Source organism: Mesoplodon bidens (genome assembly GCF_964165515.1).
Source record: "Mesoplodon bidens genome assembly, chromosome: 12".
Taxonomy (NCBI): domain Eukaryota; kingdom Metazoa; phylum Chordata; class Mammalia; order Artiodactyla; family Ziphiidae; genus Mesoplodon; species Mesoplodon bidens.
In genome coordinates, this window is record NC_138168.1 from 71926269 (window position 1) to 71940364 (window position 14096).

At 37.6% G+C, this 14096-nt stretch overlaps 1 protein-coding gene across 5 annotated transcripts in view; it reads left to right on the forward strand.

Moving 5' to 3' along the window:
- ADGRG6 (adhesion G protein-coupled receptor G6) overlaps nucleotides 1-14096 on the forward strand; it is a 138728-nt gene that overhangs the window by 107809 nt on the left and 16823 nt on the right. For all 5 annotated transcript variants that reach the window (XM_081251586.1, XM_081251582.1, XM_081251585.1 and 2 more), the window contains 4 exons: nucleotides 4206-4333; nucleotides 4661-4929; nucleotides 6108-6204; nucleotides 8336-8619. In XM_081251586.1, coding sequence (XP_081107712.1) covers nucleotides 4206-4333; nucleotides 4661-4929; nucleotides 6108-6204; nucleotides 8336-8619 — 778 coding nt within the window. The remainder of the gene's footprint in view (nucleotides 1-4205; nucleotides 4334-4660; nucleotides 4930-6107; nucleotides 6205-8335; nucleotides 8620-14096) is intronic.

The following is a 14096-nucleotide window of genomic DNA, read 5'->3' on the forward strand; positions in this document are numbered from 1 at the left end:
GAAAAATTTCATCAAAAATTGTCTTTCTTATGTTATCACTTGTATGTTTGAATGTTACTTTGTACCAGGTACTGTGCTTGGTGATCCAATTGTTACCCCCAAATGACTGCAATCCCTCTCTAGAGATCACAGCCGGTTAGGCTAGACTAGTGACTAGGGTAGCACAGAGGCTTCAAGCCTGCAACGGAGATGATGGGTGTTACGTTTCACTCACCACTAGGCCTTCATATCATTCTTTCCTTTCTTTCTTCCTGCCTTCTTTCCCTTCACCCTAGTTTTATCTCATTACCCAGCCTGTCCAACAGTTTTAAGCAGAAATTAGATTGCATTGTTATGTTTTTTCAGCCCACCAAATTTTCAAGAGCCACCTTACAACCAGCAACTTGTGTGACTTCATCCACAGACTTACACCTTTACCTTATAACCTGATATGCTTGTGTTTCTGCAGACACTTTCCTGAAGTACACCCTCCAGATCATAACAGAGCCATTGTTTCTGTATAGCTTCCATAAGCGGGATCAAACCAAATTTGTGTGTTTTTTAGTTGGAGATGGGAGTAATGTGTACCGAGGCAACAAAGCTTTTTGAATTCGTATCACAGACATCAAGATATGTTTATCCCGTCCCTTAAATCTTACAGCTACTTCCTGTGGGACTGGAAGGAAGCAGTGAGGAACTGTGGGATGCAGTGATTGGCTCATGGATCTACCTGGCCTATGTAAATGGCCATTGCCATATAGCAACCGTGCACGTTGTAATTTTCCTGACAATCCAGTACTTAGAGCTCTGAGGGATAAGCCCAAGTCATTTAAAAAGAGGACAGTCATACAAATACTGCATGATTCCTCTTATTTGAGGCATCTAAAATAGTCAAAAGTATAGAAGTAGACAACAGAATGATGGCTACCAGGGGATGGGGGCAGGGATATATAGGGAGTTGTTTAATGAGTATATAAAGTTACAGTTATACAAGGGGAGTAAGTTCCAGAGATCTGCTATATAAAATAGCTAATAATACGGTATTGTAGACTTAAAAATTTGTTAGGAGGGTAGATTTCATGTTAAGTGTTCTTACCTCAGAAACAAAAGCAAATGAAAACCGAACACAAGAAACTTGTGGAGGCGATGGATATATTTATTACCTGGATTGTGGTGATGTTAACACAAGTGTATACATAAGTTCAAACTCACCAAACTGTATACATTAATTATGGGCAATTGTTTCTTTACCAATTATATATCAATAAAGCTGGGGAAAAAACAGTAAAAAAAAAAAGAGGACAGTCATAAAAAATAACTTTCCCAAAATATAAATGTTTTCATTTGCTGCCAGATCATGAAAATGAACAAGTAAACTATAGCATGTTTTCCCTAAGTAATTAAAAATAAAACCCTCAGTTTTCTTCCATATTCTCTTTTTTCTGAAAAGCGACAGCATCATTCTTTCATAAAATGCTTATTTTGCACCATTAATCTTTCAGGTATGTAAGCTTTAGCTTAATTCATTGAATTATTTCAACTGCATGTGTGTTTGAACATGACTGTATGTATCGTTAAGTCTATTATTAGATAAATAGATAACAGTAATACAGTCACTATTCAGAGATGACCTGTAAGTAACCAAAGTTTGGCTTCCTGTTACTTTGAATGGTTAGTTTTTCCAAATATTGTTTAAATTTTGTTATGAATTTGTAATTATATATTACTTTTTCTGTTGTCATTTGATTAAATAATTAGTTTTACATGTATATGGATATGTGCATTTTTCAGTGCTATTTTTCCATTTTCCACTGTGGCTGCTTTTATAAGATTCTAAACTTCTGGAAGAAAAACTTCCCAGAATTTATCTTTTCTGGTGATGTGCCCATATCCTTTCAGTTTTTCCAGACCACCACAACCTTGTTAAGAGTCTTTCTTGATGTATAAACTCTGTATTCACTTGTGTAAGATATTCCCAGAGTCTACCTTGCCTCATGACACATTCACCATATGAGAAATTTAAAAACGTACCCCAGATTCATAATTATATCTTCTAATCTACAAATGTATGAAAAATTTCATATCCTCTGCTACATTTATTTGTAGTAAAACTGATTTTCATATTTTTAACATTAGTACATTCTCATGTTGGCTAAATCAGAGGAATAAATATTTTCATATTCTTCGTTCTCTAAAAGTATAAAACAGCATGAGAACTGTGTGTAAATGTAGAACCGTGAACAGCATTATTGTTTTCAATTTACATTTTAAATTGTGACTTGCAAGTATACTGCCTCATCTAAATGGGAGCCATAGGTTTTTCAAGAGGGAATGACACGTCCTTGGAGGTTCCCAAGATATTTCTCTGACCTTGTCAAATCCTGGAGTAACCAAAATGTTGGTCGGGGTAAAAGCTACCTGTGAGTCAAGTGGCACTGACTCAAACTCCATCCCGTGTGCCATGGGAGTCCCACTTCCTCCCAGTGTTTTGAGGGATTCCTGGGAGAGGAGGATAGGGACAGTCCTCTCTGACCTGAGTCTCTGCGTCCACTGAATTCGATCCCTTTGTGCATTTCTTGGTGTTACAGGGAACCTGTTACCTGCTCCTCCCTGCCTCAGCCAAACCTGGAACTGAGCCCAGTCTCATGAGTTCACACACGTACACTCATACAAATGCCACTTCCTGGAGGTCTTTGTGTCAGTAGCAGATTTTATTGACATTTTGGTGAAAAGTAAAGAAAGTTAACGTTATAGAATGAAAACTTATAACACAAACTTATTTTCATAGTTTAAGACCTAAAAGTTTAAACCAGATATTCCTTTTGGAATATGTCCCTTCTCCAAGAAGGCTCCGTTTTCAAACATCTGCATAATGAAGATGCCTTTCTCCTCCAACCAAGGCTTGAGTGGTTGGTCTTCATTCAAGATTTATCCCTAACCCAATTCTATATTTAAGGAAGAAAAGAAAGATTTTCCTACCAGGCCTGGACTTTGCAAGTCTGCCTCCCTCTGCACAGTGAAATTAAAATTAAGGCTTCGTATTCACATGCTAGAAAATGTTTACTTTTTCCCCTCACAACAACCCCTAACACTTTTAAGTGGCACCCTTTCAGGTCTATAGGTATCAAAAAACTATGACCCCCAAACTCTTGGTGGCTTCTCATTTATGAAAAAAAAAAAAAAAAAACAGAGACCACCCCACCTGATACATACCTAGCTCTGAAATGACCACAGTAAGAGCCTCAGCACTATTCTCTGACTGGGCAGCCATACACCAGGACCAGCCTCTGGCTGTCTCGGCTGAGCCCCTCCCTACCAATCAAAGAACCCAGGGCCCACCTAAAGGCTTGGTCACAGGGCCACGGTGGCCTCCATTTTCACTTGTGTCCCTAGCCTTGCAAATGATAGGAAGGGTCTGGTCATTTATTATGCAAGACAATGACCTCCTCTCCAGTTTGTTAGGGCCCCAGTGGTTTTGCTCTTGCAGTTATACTGATGTGCAAAGAGCTTGGGTTACAGGGTAATGATTAAACAAAACACGTGCAACTCTCTCAAATAATGCTACATTTTTGCTTCATGGAGTGATCCACAAGAGTGCAATAAACGGAAATTCCAGTACAGGCATACCTCAAAGATTTTTTTGTGGATTCAGTTCCAGACCACTGCAATAAAGCAAATATTGAGAGAAAATGAGTCACACAAATTTTGGGGTTTCCCAGGGCATATAAAAGTTATGTTTATACTATACTATAGTCTGTTAATGTGCAATAGCATTATCTCTAAAAAAACAATGTAGATACCTTAATTAAAAATTTTTTATTGCTCTAAAAAATGCTAACCATCATCTGAGCTTCAGTGAATCATAGCAGTAACATCAAAGATCACTGATCACAGGTCACCATACAAATATAATAATAATGAAAAGGTTTGAAATATTGTGAAAATTACCAAAGTGTGACACAGAGACCCAAAGTGAGCAGATGCTGTTAGAAAAATGGCTTGACTCAGAGTTGCCACAAGCCTTCAGTTTGTAAAACATGCAGTATCTGCGAAGTACAGTGAAGGTAAGCACAGTAAAACGAGGTACGCATGTCCTGATTTGATTTGTTTTTAGCCCCTAAGATTGAGCTGAGATTCTAAGTGCTATCGGTGACCTTTCTAATAAAACAAAACACCGTTCTCATGAAAAGAGAGACTCTTACAACTGCTTCTCATGTTTTTGGTAGGACCTTCAAGGAACTGCCTCACAGTTGGATGCAAAAAACACTAAAGTTCTCACCTTCATTACCAATATTGGGTGTGGAATATCTGCTATTTTTTCAGCAGCTACCCTCCTGACATATGTTGCTTTTGAGTAAGTATTTTTTTTTTCTATCTGCCAAATCCAGAGCTAACTGTCCCAGAATGTGAATAAGAGAATTGTCTCAGCCTTTTTTTTTTTTTTTTTTTTTTTTTTTTTGCGGTACGCGGGCTTCTCACCGCTGTGGCCTCTCCCGTTGCGGAGCACAGGCTCCGGATGCGCAGGCTCAGCGGCCATGGCTCACAGGCCCAGCCGCTCTGTGGCATGTGGGATCTTCCCAGACCGGGGCACGAACCCGTATCCCCTGCATCGGCAGGCGGACTCTCAACCACTACGCCACCAGGAAAACCCTCATATATCTTTCTTTTGTTCTTTTTTTAGAAAACTACGAAGGGATTATCCCTCCAAAATCTTGATGAACCTGAGTACAGCCCTGCTGTTCCTGAATCTCCTCTTCCTCCTGGACGGCTGGCTCACCTCGTTTCATGTGGATGGACTTTGCACGGCCATTGCAGCCCTGCTGCATTTCTTCCTTCTAGCTACCTTTACCTGGATGGGGCTAGAAGCGATTCATATGTACATTGCTCTGGTTAAAGTATTTAACACTTACATTCGCCGATACATACTGAAATTCTGCATCATTGGCTGGGGTAAGCCTCCTAAATTTTGTTTTCCTTTTTTCCATCATGGAAATCACTAGGTTCTCATAGGAAAATCCTAGTTTGAAAGAATAGCACTGTTAAAAGAAACTTCAAAATTGTGAATGATGTGGATGAGATATTCATAACCTATGGAAGGGGCTTCCTCAGAATGGTGTTTTTAAAAATTGTTCAACATTCCTCACTCAAGTCAGGAGTAAAGGGAAAAAAACTCTTGCTCTCCTGAGTCACCACCACCTTATTTCCTGTGTCCAGAGCCAGCCCACGCAAGTCTAAAGAGGCAGCTGGCAGACAGTGGTGCATTTCTATTATATTTCAAAATAGAAAGGCCAGCTCAGACTCCTAACTCTACTCGCCCTAAACACATGCCCATGTCTTGGAAACCTGAGCAAGGTTATTTTTGTGTGTGCAACCAGAATACTGACAGAATTCTTGCTTTGAGCTTCTTACCATGATTCCTCAGCCACACATGGACAGCTGTGTTAGCCTGTGTGCAGTCTCCTAATTGGGCTCCTTTATCTGGGTTTTGTATTGGGCCAGGCATTTTTGAGCTTTCTCACAAATCTCTTTTTCAGAGAGCCATGTAGAAATGAGATGTTTCCAAGGTGTTCAGTATCGCCTTAGGAGGCAATGAAAGCACGTTTCAGGGAATTCAGGTGGTGTAGCGTTTTCCCACTGAAATATACATGGAAATACTATATTGGTTCTCTTGAGAGAAAAGACTATGAAGACTTATATGTCCCCATTGTTTTCCCCCCGACTTTTTCTAAAGCTTTTCTTTCTATAGAAAGGGGCAAAATGAAGCTGTAGCTACCTTCTTACCTGAACTCAGGCAGTCTGACAGGTGTCATTAATGAAACTACATTTTCTGGTGCAGCATACAGTATAAATCAGGTCCTGGTACTCTACTGGGTACCAGTAAGCAAACAGAATATTTAAATATCTGTCATTTAAGAGTAGGTTTAGATTGTTTCTAATTAAAGTTGGATTTTTCACACCACAAAAGGAATTTTATTGTTGTTTTTAACCAAGTTGCCTGTTCTAAGAAATTTGATTCTATGATATGGAGTGTTTTCTTTCTTTTTTTTCCCCCTTGCCATTATCAATCTTATAAAGCAGTCTTCAGATGCTTCAGAAAAGTTGTTTCTGTCATGGTCTTGTTATAACAGGTCTGCCTGCCTTAGTTGTGTCCATTGTTCTAGCAAGCAGAAACCAAAATGAAGTTTATGGAAAAGACAGTTATGGAAAAGAACAAGGTGATGAATTGTAAGTAATAAAAGCTTGTTGGGAATTTATTTGTGATGAGTATATATCCTCTGTTTGCTGAAGTTTAGTGTGAGTTTCCATCCCAATAGTGAGTGAGCTTCTATTTTGGAAGGTTAAAGTGTATTTGCATGTCTTTGCCAAGGTCTCTGCTATACCACAGATGAATTCAGTTGAATGCTCTGAACTGTGTGAACTGCTTTTCCATATTACTGTTGTGCTTTCTCATCTGGGGGAATTCAGAAGAAGTGTAAGATACTATCTTCTAGACACAGAAGACCTACTCTATCTGAGGATATTCTGTAATACTCCCACCTCCTTAAACCACGCACATCCTCGAGAGAGTTAAGTAGCAGCATCGGACAGTGAAGGATTCAATGCCAATATATATGAATGTTGGTGGAAGTGGAGAGAGTGGATCTTGAATAATTTGGAAAATTCCCTTCAGACTGTGAGATCACTGAAGCTAAGATTTTTAAACTATTCAGTTTTGGCAATTAGTTCTCTTGTATCTTATGTAGTACATGGTACTCAATATTATTATTTGTTGATTGAATGAATTACTGAATGAATAAAGAGCTTACTCCTGACTGTGATGCCACATTTCTGTGCACATTTCATGGATGGATAAAAGTTTTATATCCAGTCAGTATCCAATCCTGTTCCATTCCTCCTGGCCTTCCCATTTATATTTCCAAAGTAGCAGTCAAAAACCCCCATGAGAACTAATGGGAAATAAAGTATCTAGGTCAGGAATTTCAGATTCTAGGGGAACTTCCATATGGAAAGAAAAATTAGCTCCAGGGACAAGCAGTGTCATTTTGGGGACCTTTAAAATAAGATATATTAAAAGTAGAAGTCAATACATATGTTCTAAATAAGGGAACTTAAAAAGTATGTGAGTCAAATCTTATAGAACTTTAAAGTACGACTTATTAAATTATTGTGCCATCAACAACTTTCATTAATTGAGCATTTACTATATGCCAGGAATCAGGTTATAGGACTCAAAGATGTTCAAGACAGCTTTTGCCTTTGTGAAAGTTGTGTTCCACCATGAAAGACACAACCAAAATGATGACCATTTACATTAGAATTTTAAGATTAATTTAATTGTCTTAAATAATTTTTTTTGGCACCTAAGATCTTCCATAGTATTAGTTAGGCACTGGGGCATCTTCAAACTGCAGTATTTTAATTTTACTCTTAATTCCCTTTAAAATTACTTTCATCTATTTTCTGATCTATATCATTCTGAATATCAAGTGTATCCTTCCTGATCTCATAAGGATGTTATGATTGATGTAAGCCTTTTAATTGTGCATGAGAAGTGTCAGCATAAGAATATCAGAGTTCTACAATAAGGTCTTGCCTCAACTAAGCCAATTATATTAATAGGAATTATTTTGTCTGCAGTAATGGAATCCACAATTATGTGTGTCTTAAATAAGTAGGATTTACTCTTCTCACATGATAAGACATGATAAAATTTGGAAGAAGGCAATAAGTGGCATTAATTTTGTGGCTGAAGATGTTAGAACCAGCAATTCTGCAGCTCTCTTGGCCTTTCTTTCCTCGATATAAGATGATGACTACAGCTGCAGAGCTTGCATTCATGTTTGAAGCAGAAAGAAGGAATAAGGGCTTTGCCAGCTGAGTCTGTCAAGAATAGGTGTCAAAAATCCCTTAGCAGACTCTGCTTCCATTATCATTTTGTAGAACCATGTCCACATGGCCCTCCTTTAAATACAATGGAGATTGAGAAAGTTTCCCACCCTCAGGAGTGCAGGCGCATAAGAGAAAGGGGGTAGACATGGTTTGGGGTGAGCCAAACAGAGTGTCTTCATGCCAAGTCAGAGTTCAGGAGACCACCTTGTTTTCTGAACTGTTGACTTAAATAACTAGGTATTAAGAAGATGACTATCCAAAACAAAGCAAAAATAAATAAATAAATTAAAAACTATGTAAACATTGAGGAAGAAACTGAGGCCCAAGAAAACAAAGTGACTTTCTAAAGACAGTTGAGGAAGGTCCAGCTATGAAATCTGCAGAAGCCCAAACTAAGCCAGAAGGAGTCTTAGGTAAACAGGGCATGATGATAAATCTCATTCTTTCTTGTCTCTTCTCCTTTAAGCTGTTGGATTAAAGATCCTGTCGTATTTTATGTGACCTGTGCTGGGTATTTTGGACTCATGTTTTTCCTGAATGTCGCCATGTTCATTGTGGTGATGGTGCAGATCTGCGGGAGGAATGGCAAGAGGAGCAGCCGGACGCTACGTGAGGAGGTTCTAAGGAACCTGCGCAGTGTGGTCAGCCTGACGTTTCTACTGGGAATGACATGGGGGTTTGCTTTCTTTGCCTGGGGACCTTTGAATGTCCCTTTCATGTACCTTTTCTCCATCTTCAATTCTTTACAAGGTAAGATAAATGGTAACCGCACCATTTTTCCTTTCTAATTTTACCATATGTGCAAAGAGCTTCACTGTTGGACAGATTCCATGCTAAGTTTCTAAGTCACTATCCTAAGTGCTGAGCCCAGTTCCAGGCACAGTGTGGGTACTCGTGAAAAAGGCCTTGAATGGATAGAAGAGGTAGAACGTCAGTTTGTTTATTTGTTTTCAGTGATATATATACCAAGCACCTAGAACTATGCCTGGAATATAGTAGGTGCTCAATAAATATATCTTGTTGCATGAGTGGATATGGCAAGGAGGTGCCCAACGGGAAGTGTAAAGAGAGGCACAGATAACGTTTGCTTTCTTTACAGTTTTGCTGAGTGTTGGTGCTCTTCGTGGAACCATGTGGGTGTAGAGCTCTTAGCCAGAAGAATCTTTAGACTCTGTGCAGGGACAGAGCAATTCACTTTGATTCCTTGGTTCCTTGGATTTCAGAAAAAATACCAACAATCTAGTTCAGAAATGCTTATTTTTTCATAAGAAATGGCAGTCAATTCAACAATCTAACAAATGGCTTGCTCTGTTTAGAAATATAAGGCTTCCTTCAAGGAGCTTACTGTCATGCTTCAGATTCCATAACACTTACCCTAGTGTACTGTAGAATGAATTTAACTTAAAAAAAATTTTTTATTGATGTATAATTGATTTACAATGTTGTGCCAGTCTCTGCTGCACAGCAAAGTGACTCAGTTATCCACATACAGACATTCTTTTTTTAATATTCTTTTCCATTATGATTTATCCCAAGAGATTGGATATACAGTACGACCTTGTTGTTTATCCATTCTAAATGTAATAGTTTGCATCTACCAACCCCAAATTCCCAGTCCATCCCTCTCCCTCCTCACTCTCCCCTTTGGCAACCAAAACTCTGATCCCTATGTCTGTGAGTCAGTTTCTGTTTTGTAGATAGGTTCATCTGTGTTGTGTTTTAAGTTCCACGTATAGGTGATATCATATGGTTTTTGTCTTTCTCTTTCTGACTTACTTCACATAGTATGATAATCTCTAGTTGCATTCATGTTGCTGCAAATGGCATTATTTCATTCTTTTCTATGGCTGAGTAGTATTCCATTGTGTATATGTACCACATCTTCTTTATCCATTCCTCTGTTGATGGACATTTAGGTTGTTTCCATGTTTTGGCTATTGTGAATAGTGCTGCTATGAACATAGGAGTGCATGTATCTTTTTGAATTATAGTTTTGTCTGGGTATATGCCCAGCAGTGAGATTGCTGGGTCATATGGTAATTCTATTTTCAGTTTTCTGAGGAACCTCCATATTGTTTTCCATAGTGGCTGCACCAACTTACATTCCCACCAACAGCATAGGAGGGTTCCCTTTTAGGATGAATTTAACTTTTACACTTAAGTGAACATAAAGTATTTTTTTGAAAATTCAATAACATTCTATAAGATATTGGATATACCCTGTGTTGTTGATGAAACTCCTTAATGTTGGAAGCACCGTGAAGCCCACACTCCAGTAAGAATGAGGTGATGAAGTTTGGAATCTTTTTGATCAGGGCAGTATTACTGGCTTACCTGAAGCTATGGGTCACACACTTGAAGGTGTCTAGGGAAGGAAGAGCTGACTAAAGTTGAACAAATCTGAGCTGGGATGGAAAGTGTGGAAATCAGGTTTGTGCTTCTCACCAGGAGAGATGCCTAGGTAGGAGCTCCCAACAGGTGTGTTCTAAGAAAAGTCTGTATTTACCTGCAGGAGAGTGTTTACTGCTTTGTATCATACATATCTGTTTTGCTTCTCCTCCTAGGTTTCCCACTAGCTCATGAGCTCCTGTAGAAAAACCTGTCACTTAGAAGGTGCTCGATAATTATTTGGTAAATCAGTAACTGGATTGGTGGATGAAGAAGGGAGGGACTTTGGGGATGGCCTAAATTCAATCTGAGACTCCTCCAGCATAAATATGCATTAATTAGTTGAGCAAATTTTATTCAGATTCATTCTCCCATAACAGAGGAACTATGTGGGCTCATTATCTTTAGTGAATAAAATAATAAGCCTCAAGTACACCTCCAGAAGTTGGAAACTGAAGAGGTAGCATATGAATACCTCTGCACTGGGATCCAGCTTTGTAAAGTGAGTTTTCCTCTTTTTAATCTCTTCTATCATATACAACATAAAAGTGCCTAGACAAATATTGACAAAAATGTCCATTAACATTAGAAAATTCCATGGTTTTATATTTCAGGATTGTATATGAAAGGCACATTAATCTGCCAGCCCAACCTTGTTTTTGCTTTTAGAATTTCCTGGCAGTTTCAGCAAGCTTCAACAGTTACAGTTGTCTGTTCAGCTCTGTTTCCATTAATGAGAATCAGGATGTTTTATTTTTCCCAGCATAGGTCTTCTCTCAGGAGGGAAAAATGTTGTAAACCATCATCGAGTGAGTGTTCTTCATAAATCACTGACTTTTAAGGCTGATTTTAAATTATATAAATGCAGAGCAGATCTCTGCACATCCAATGATATCAAAAACACCTCCTAAAAAGGAAATTTAAATTAAAAGACAGCGATACAGAGCACATGAGTCTAACAATTCCTTACTGGCCAGCCTTGTACAAAAGCTTCAGAGGACACTATGGAAAGTCATTTAATGGTTTTTGTTTGCATCATTTTAAGAACCTTCCATGAGAGACTTGGTTGTTGTTAAAAGTATATGCTTTATTAAGAGAAGCATGTAGAATTTAGACAGTTTAAAGAAACAATTCGGTGAATGCATGTTGAACTTAGGCAAACTACATTGTGTCGACTTCTTTCTAATGTTCTTTATTCCAGCAAAAAAACATGATTTGATCCCTTTGTCTCATGGAGCTTATATTGTAGTAGGAGATACTAAGGTTAATCAAATACGTCACTGTATAAAGTGTACATGGTGGTGTTGAGAGTGCACATGACAGAAGACATGATGTCTAAGCTGAAATCTGAAGGATCAATAGGAATTAATTAGGTGAAAGGTGGGAGTAGGTGTGAGGGAAAACTATTTTGTAGAGGGCACTTCGTGTGCAAAAAATTTGCTGTAGTTGGTGATTATAGCACATACTCAAGGCATTAAAAGAAAGACCATATAAGCTGAGAACCCAGAAAGAGCAGGAGAGTGACAGAGCAGTGGGTGTGACACAAAAGGGAGGCAAAGGCTAGACCAGAAGGCTCTCTGTTTTGATCTTCATAAGGGCATTTGGAAGTCCTTGAAAGGTTTTAGGCCTGTGGAATGATATGATCAGTTGTACATTTTGTAAAGATGAAGCTGGACATAATGTAGAGAATGGATTAGAGCAGCCCAATAGAGACTGTAGATGAGAGGCTATGGCAATGGTCCGGGTAAGGTAAGGTGTTTTAGACATGGTGGGAATGGGGGAGCTAGAGATACATGAGCAGAGTCAAGAGAAATCTAGACAGTGTGTTACTGCAAAACACTTATCATTGGCTTGGTCATTAAACTCTTATTTTTCTGCAGTGATTAGGATAAGAAAGCTTCATGTTAATGTGATATTGTAGTGAACTGAAGCCTGTCATTATAAAAATTAGCAACGGCTAAAGATTTATAATGTAATGCAATATTCTGAAACCTACAACTATGCCAAAGTAAATTTTAATCTTCTCAGATTTGGCTTATAATTGAACATCTTAAAATCAGCAAGGTCACAAGTCACCCTGTAGTGTTACAGAGGTGGGACCTGTGAGGACAAGATGTGTTTGAGCAGTGGTGTCAGGGCACGTGTATCAGAGGAGTGACTTTTGCTAACAGATTTCTTTTCATTTTTGTGTAAGTCTTTAAAAATTTTGTTCAAAGATGTTAAAAATCCATATTATCTTTCAGGATTCTTAGGAATACATGTATGTATGTATGTGTGTGTGTGTACAAAGACATATACATGTATAACTATGTCAGTACTCATATATTTGCATAGTTTATATATTAAAGTTTATATATGTATTTTTATTTTAGATGTTCTATTTTTGTTTATTTTCAATATGTATTTTTATTTTTATATGAATTTTTATTTTTTAGGTACACTTATAATTATACAATTTAATTCCAAAATATCATGGTAACTGGATATGATAAAATTCTTATAGTCTGTGTGGCTCTAACTAAAATTTTACCTACTTCAATAAGCAAATGAAGTCACTTGAATCCAGGCTTAAACCAAGTTTATTATTTTCTAATTTTCCACAGTATATTGCTTTATTCTTTTTTCTTATCTACTTCATTTGATTGTTTTATATTAATCATTTCACTGAATTTTTTATTCTAAGATGAAAAGATAAATATACCTTCTCTTAACGTGGCACAATTATGTTTCTAACTCCTTTTACTATCTTTGCTGCTTTCCCAGGATGAAAGTGGCAAATCATTTTATTAGAAATTTTAATTTTTTCTAAAGAGTACAACTTGAGAAAATTATATGGTATACAAATTGCTATTCAAAAGAGAACAGATGTTTGATGAAAGTACATCATAATTCACATGGCTGAGAACATTAGCCTGTACTTCAAGAAATATAATGTAATTCATCCTAAAGAAGTAAAAGGCAATTCTCTGGTTGCTGAGAAGATCTTGGCCAGAGTCCTCTTGGGCATCTATATCCCTTGGCAATATTGATGTGCTTGCAGGATTGATTTACTGCTCTGAGATGCAGCCTGTACACATTGCTGCTTATTATACAAACAATGAACAGTATCTTGGAATGTGTATATTTTTCATTACTGTACAAAAGTATTTGACACTTTTGGTTAGATTAGGTTTCTCCAATATATAGAGAGGTTTAACTCTCTTGACAAATTCATCAGGATCTAAAGTCTAGCCCCATACTGAGAGCTTAATCTTCAACTTCAGTTTTCTATGCACGTGAAACAATATTGATTGTTTTGGGGGTAATCAGCCCATCTTCTGTACGTATATATGACAGCATAATACCATGCAGCATATGGTTGTGCAAATAGAAGCTGCAATGGCAAACACAGAAGGGTATCATCAGTCTACTCAGAGGTCATGTATGCCATTAATTCGTTCAGTAACATTAAGATACCCAGAGCAACAGAAATAACTTATATTTGCATAGTGCATTGTGGTTTACAAAGCCTTTCACACAACATCTCTGATCTAATTCTTGTAGCAAATCTGAAAAGTAGGTACCCAAGAAAAAGGGTATTCGCTCCATTTTACAGATGAAGAAACAGGCTTAGAAGAGTTATTGACTTTCCTAAGATCAGTGTAATATTTATAACATAGCATATATGAAAATAGAAAAGCACATTATTAGGTGACAAAGCATGAGCAAAAAAAATAAAACAAATTACTGCCCTTTCAATTTTTTATTTCAAAGTTTCTAGGAAGTGAGTCTCTATGTACTTTTTAAAAAATCGATAAATGTACATTTAATGAATAAATGGAAATTTACTCTCTTACCCT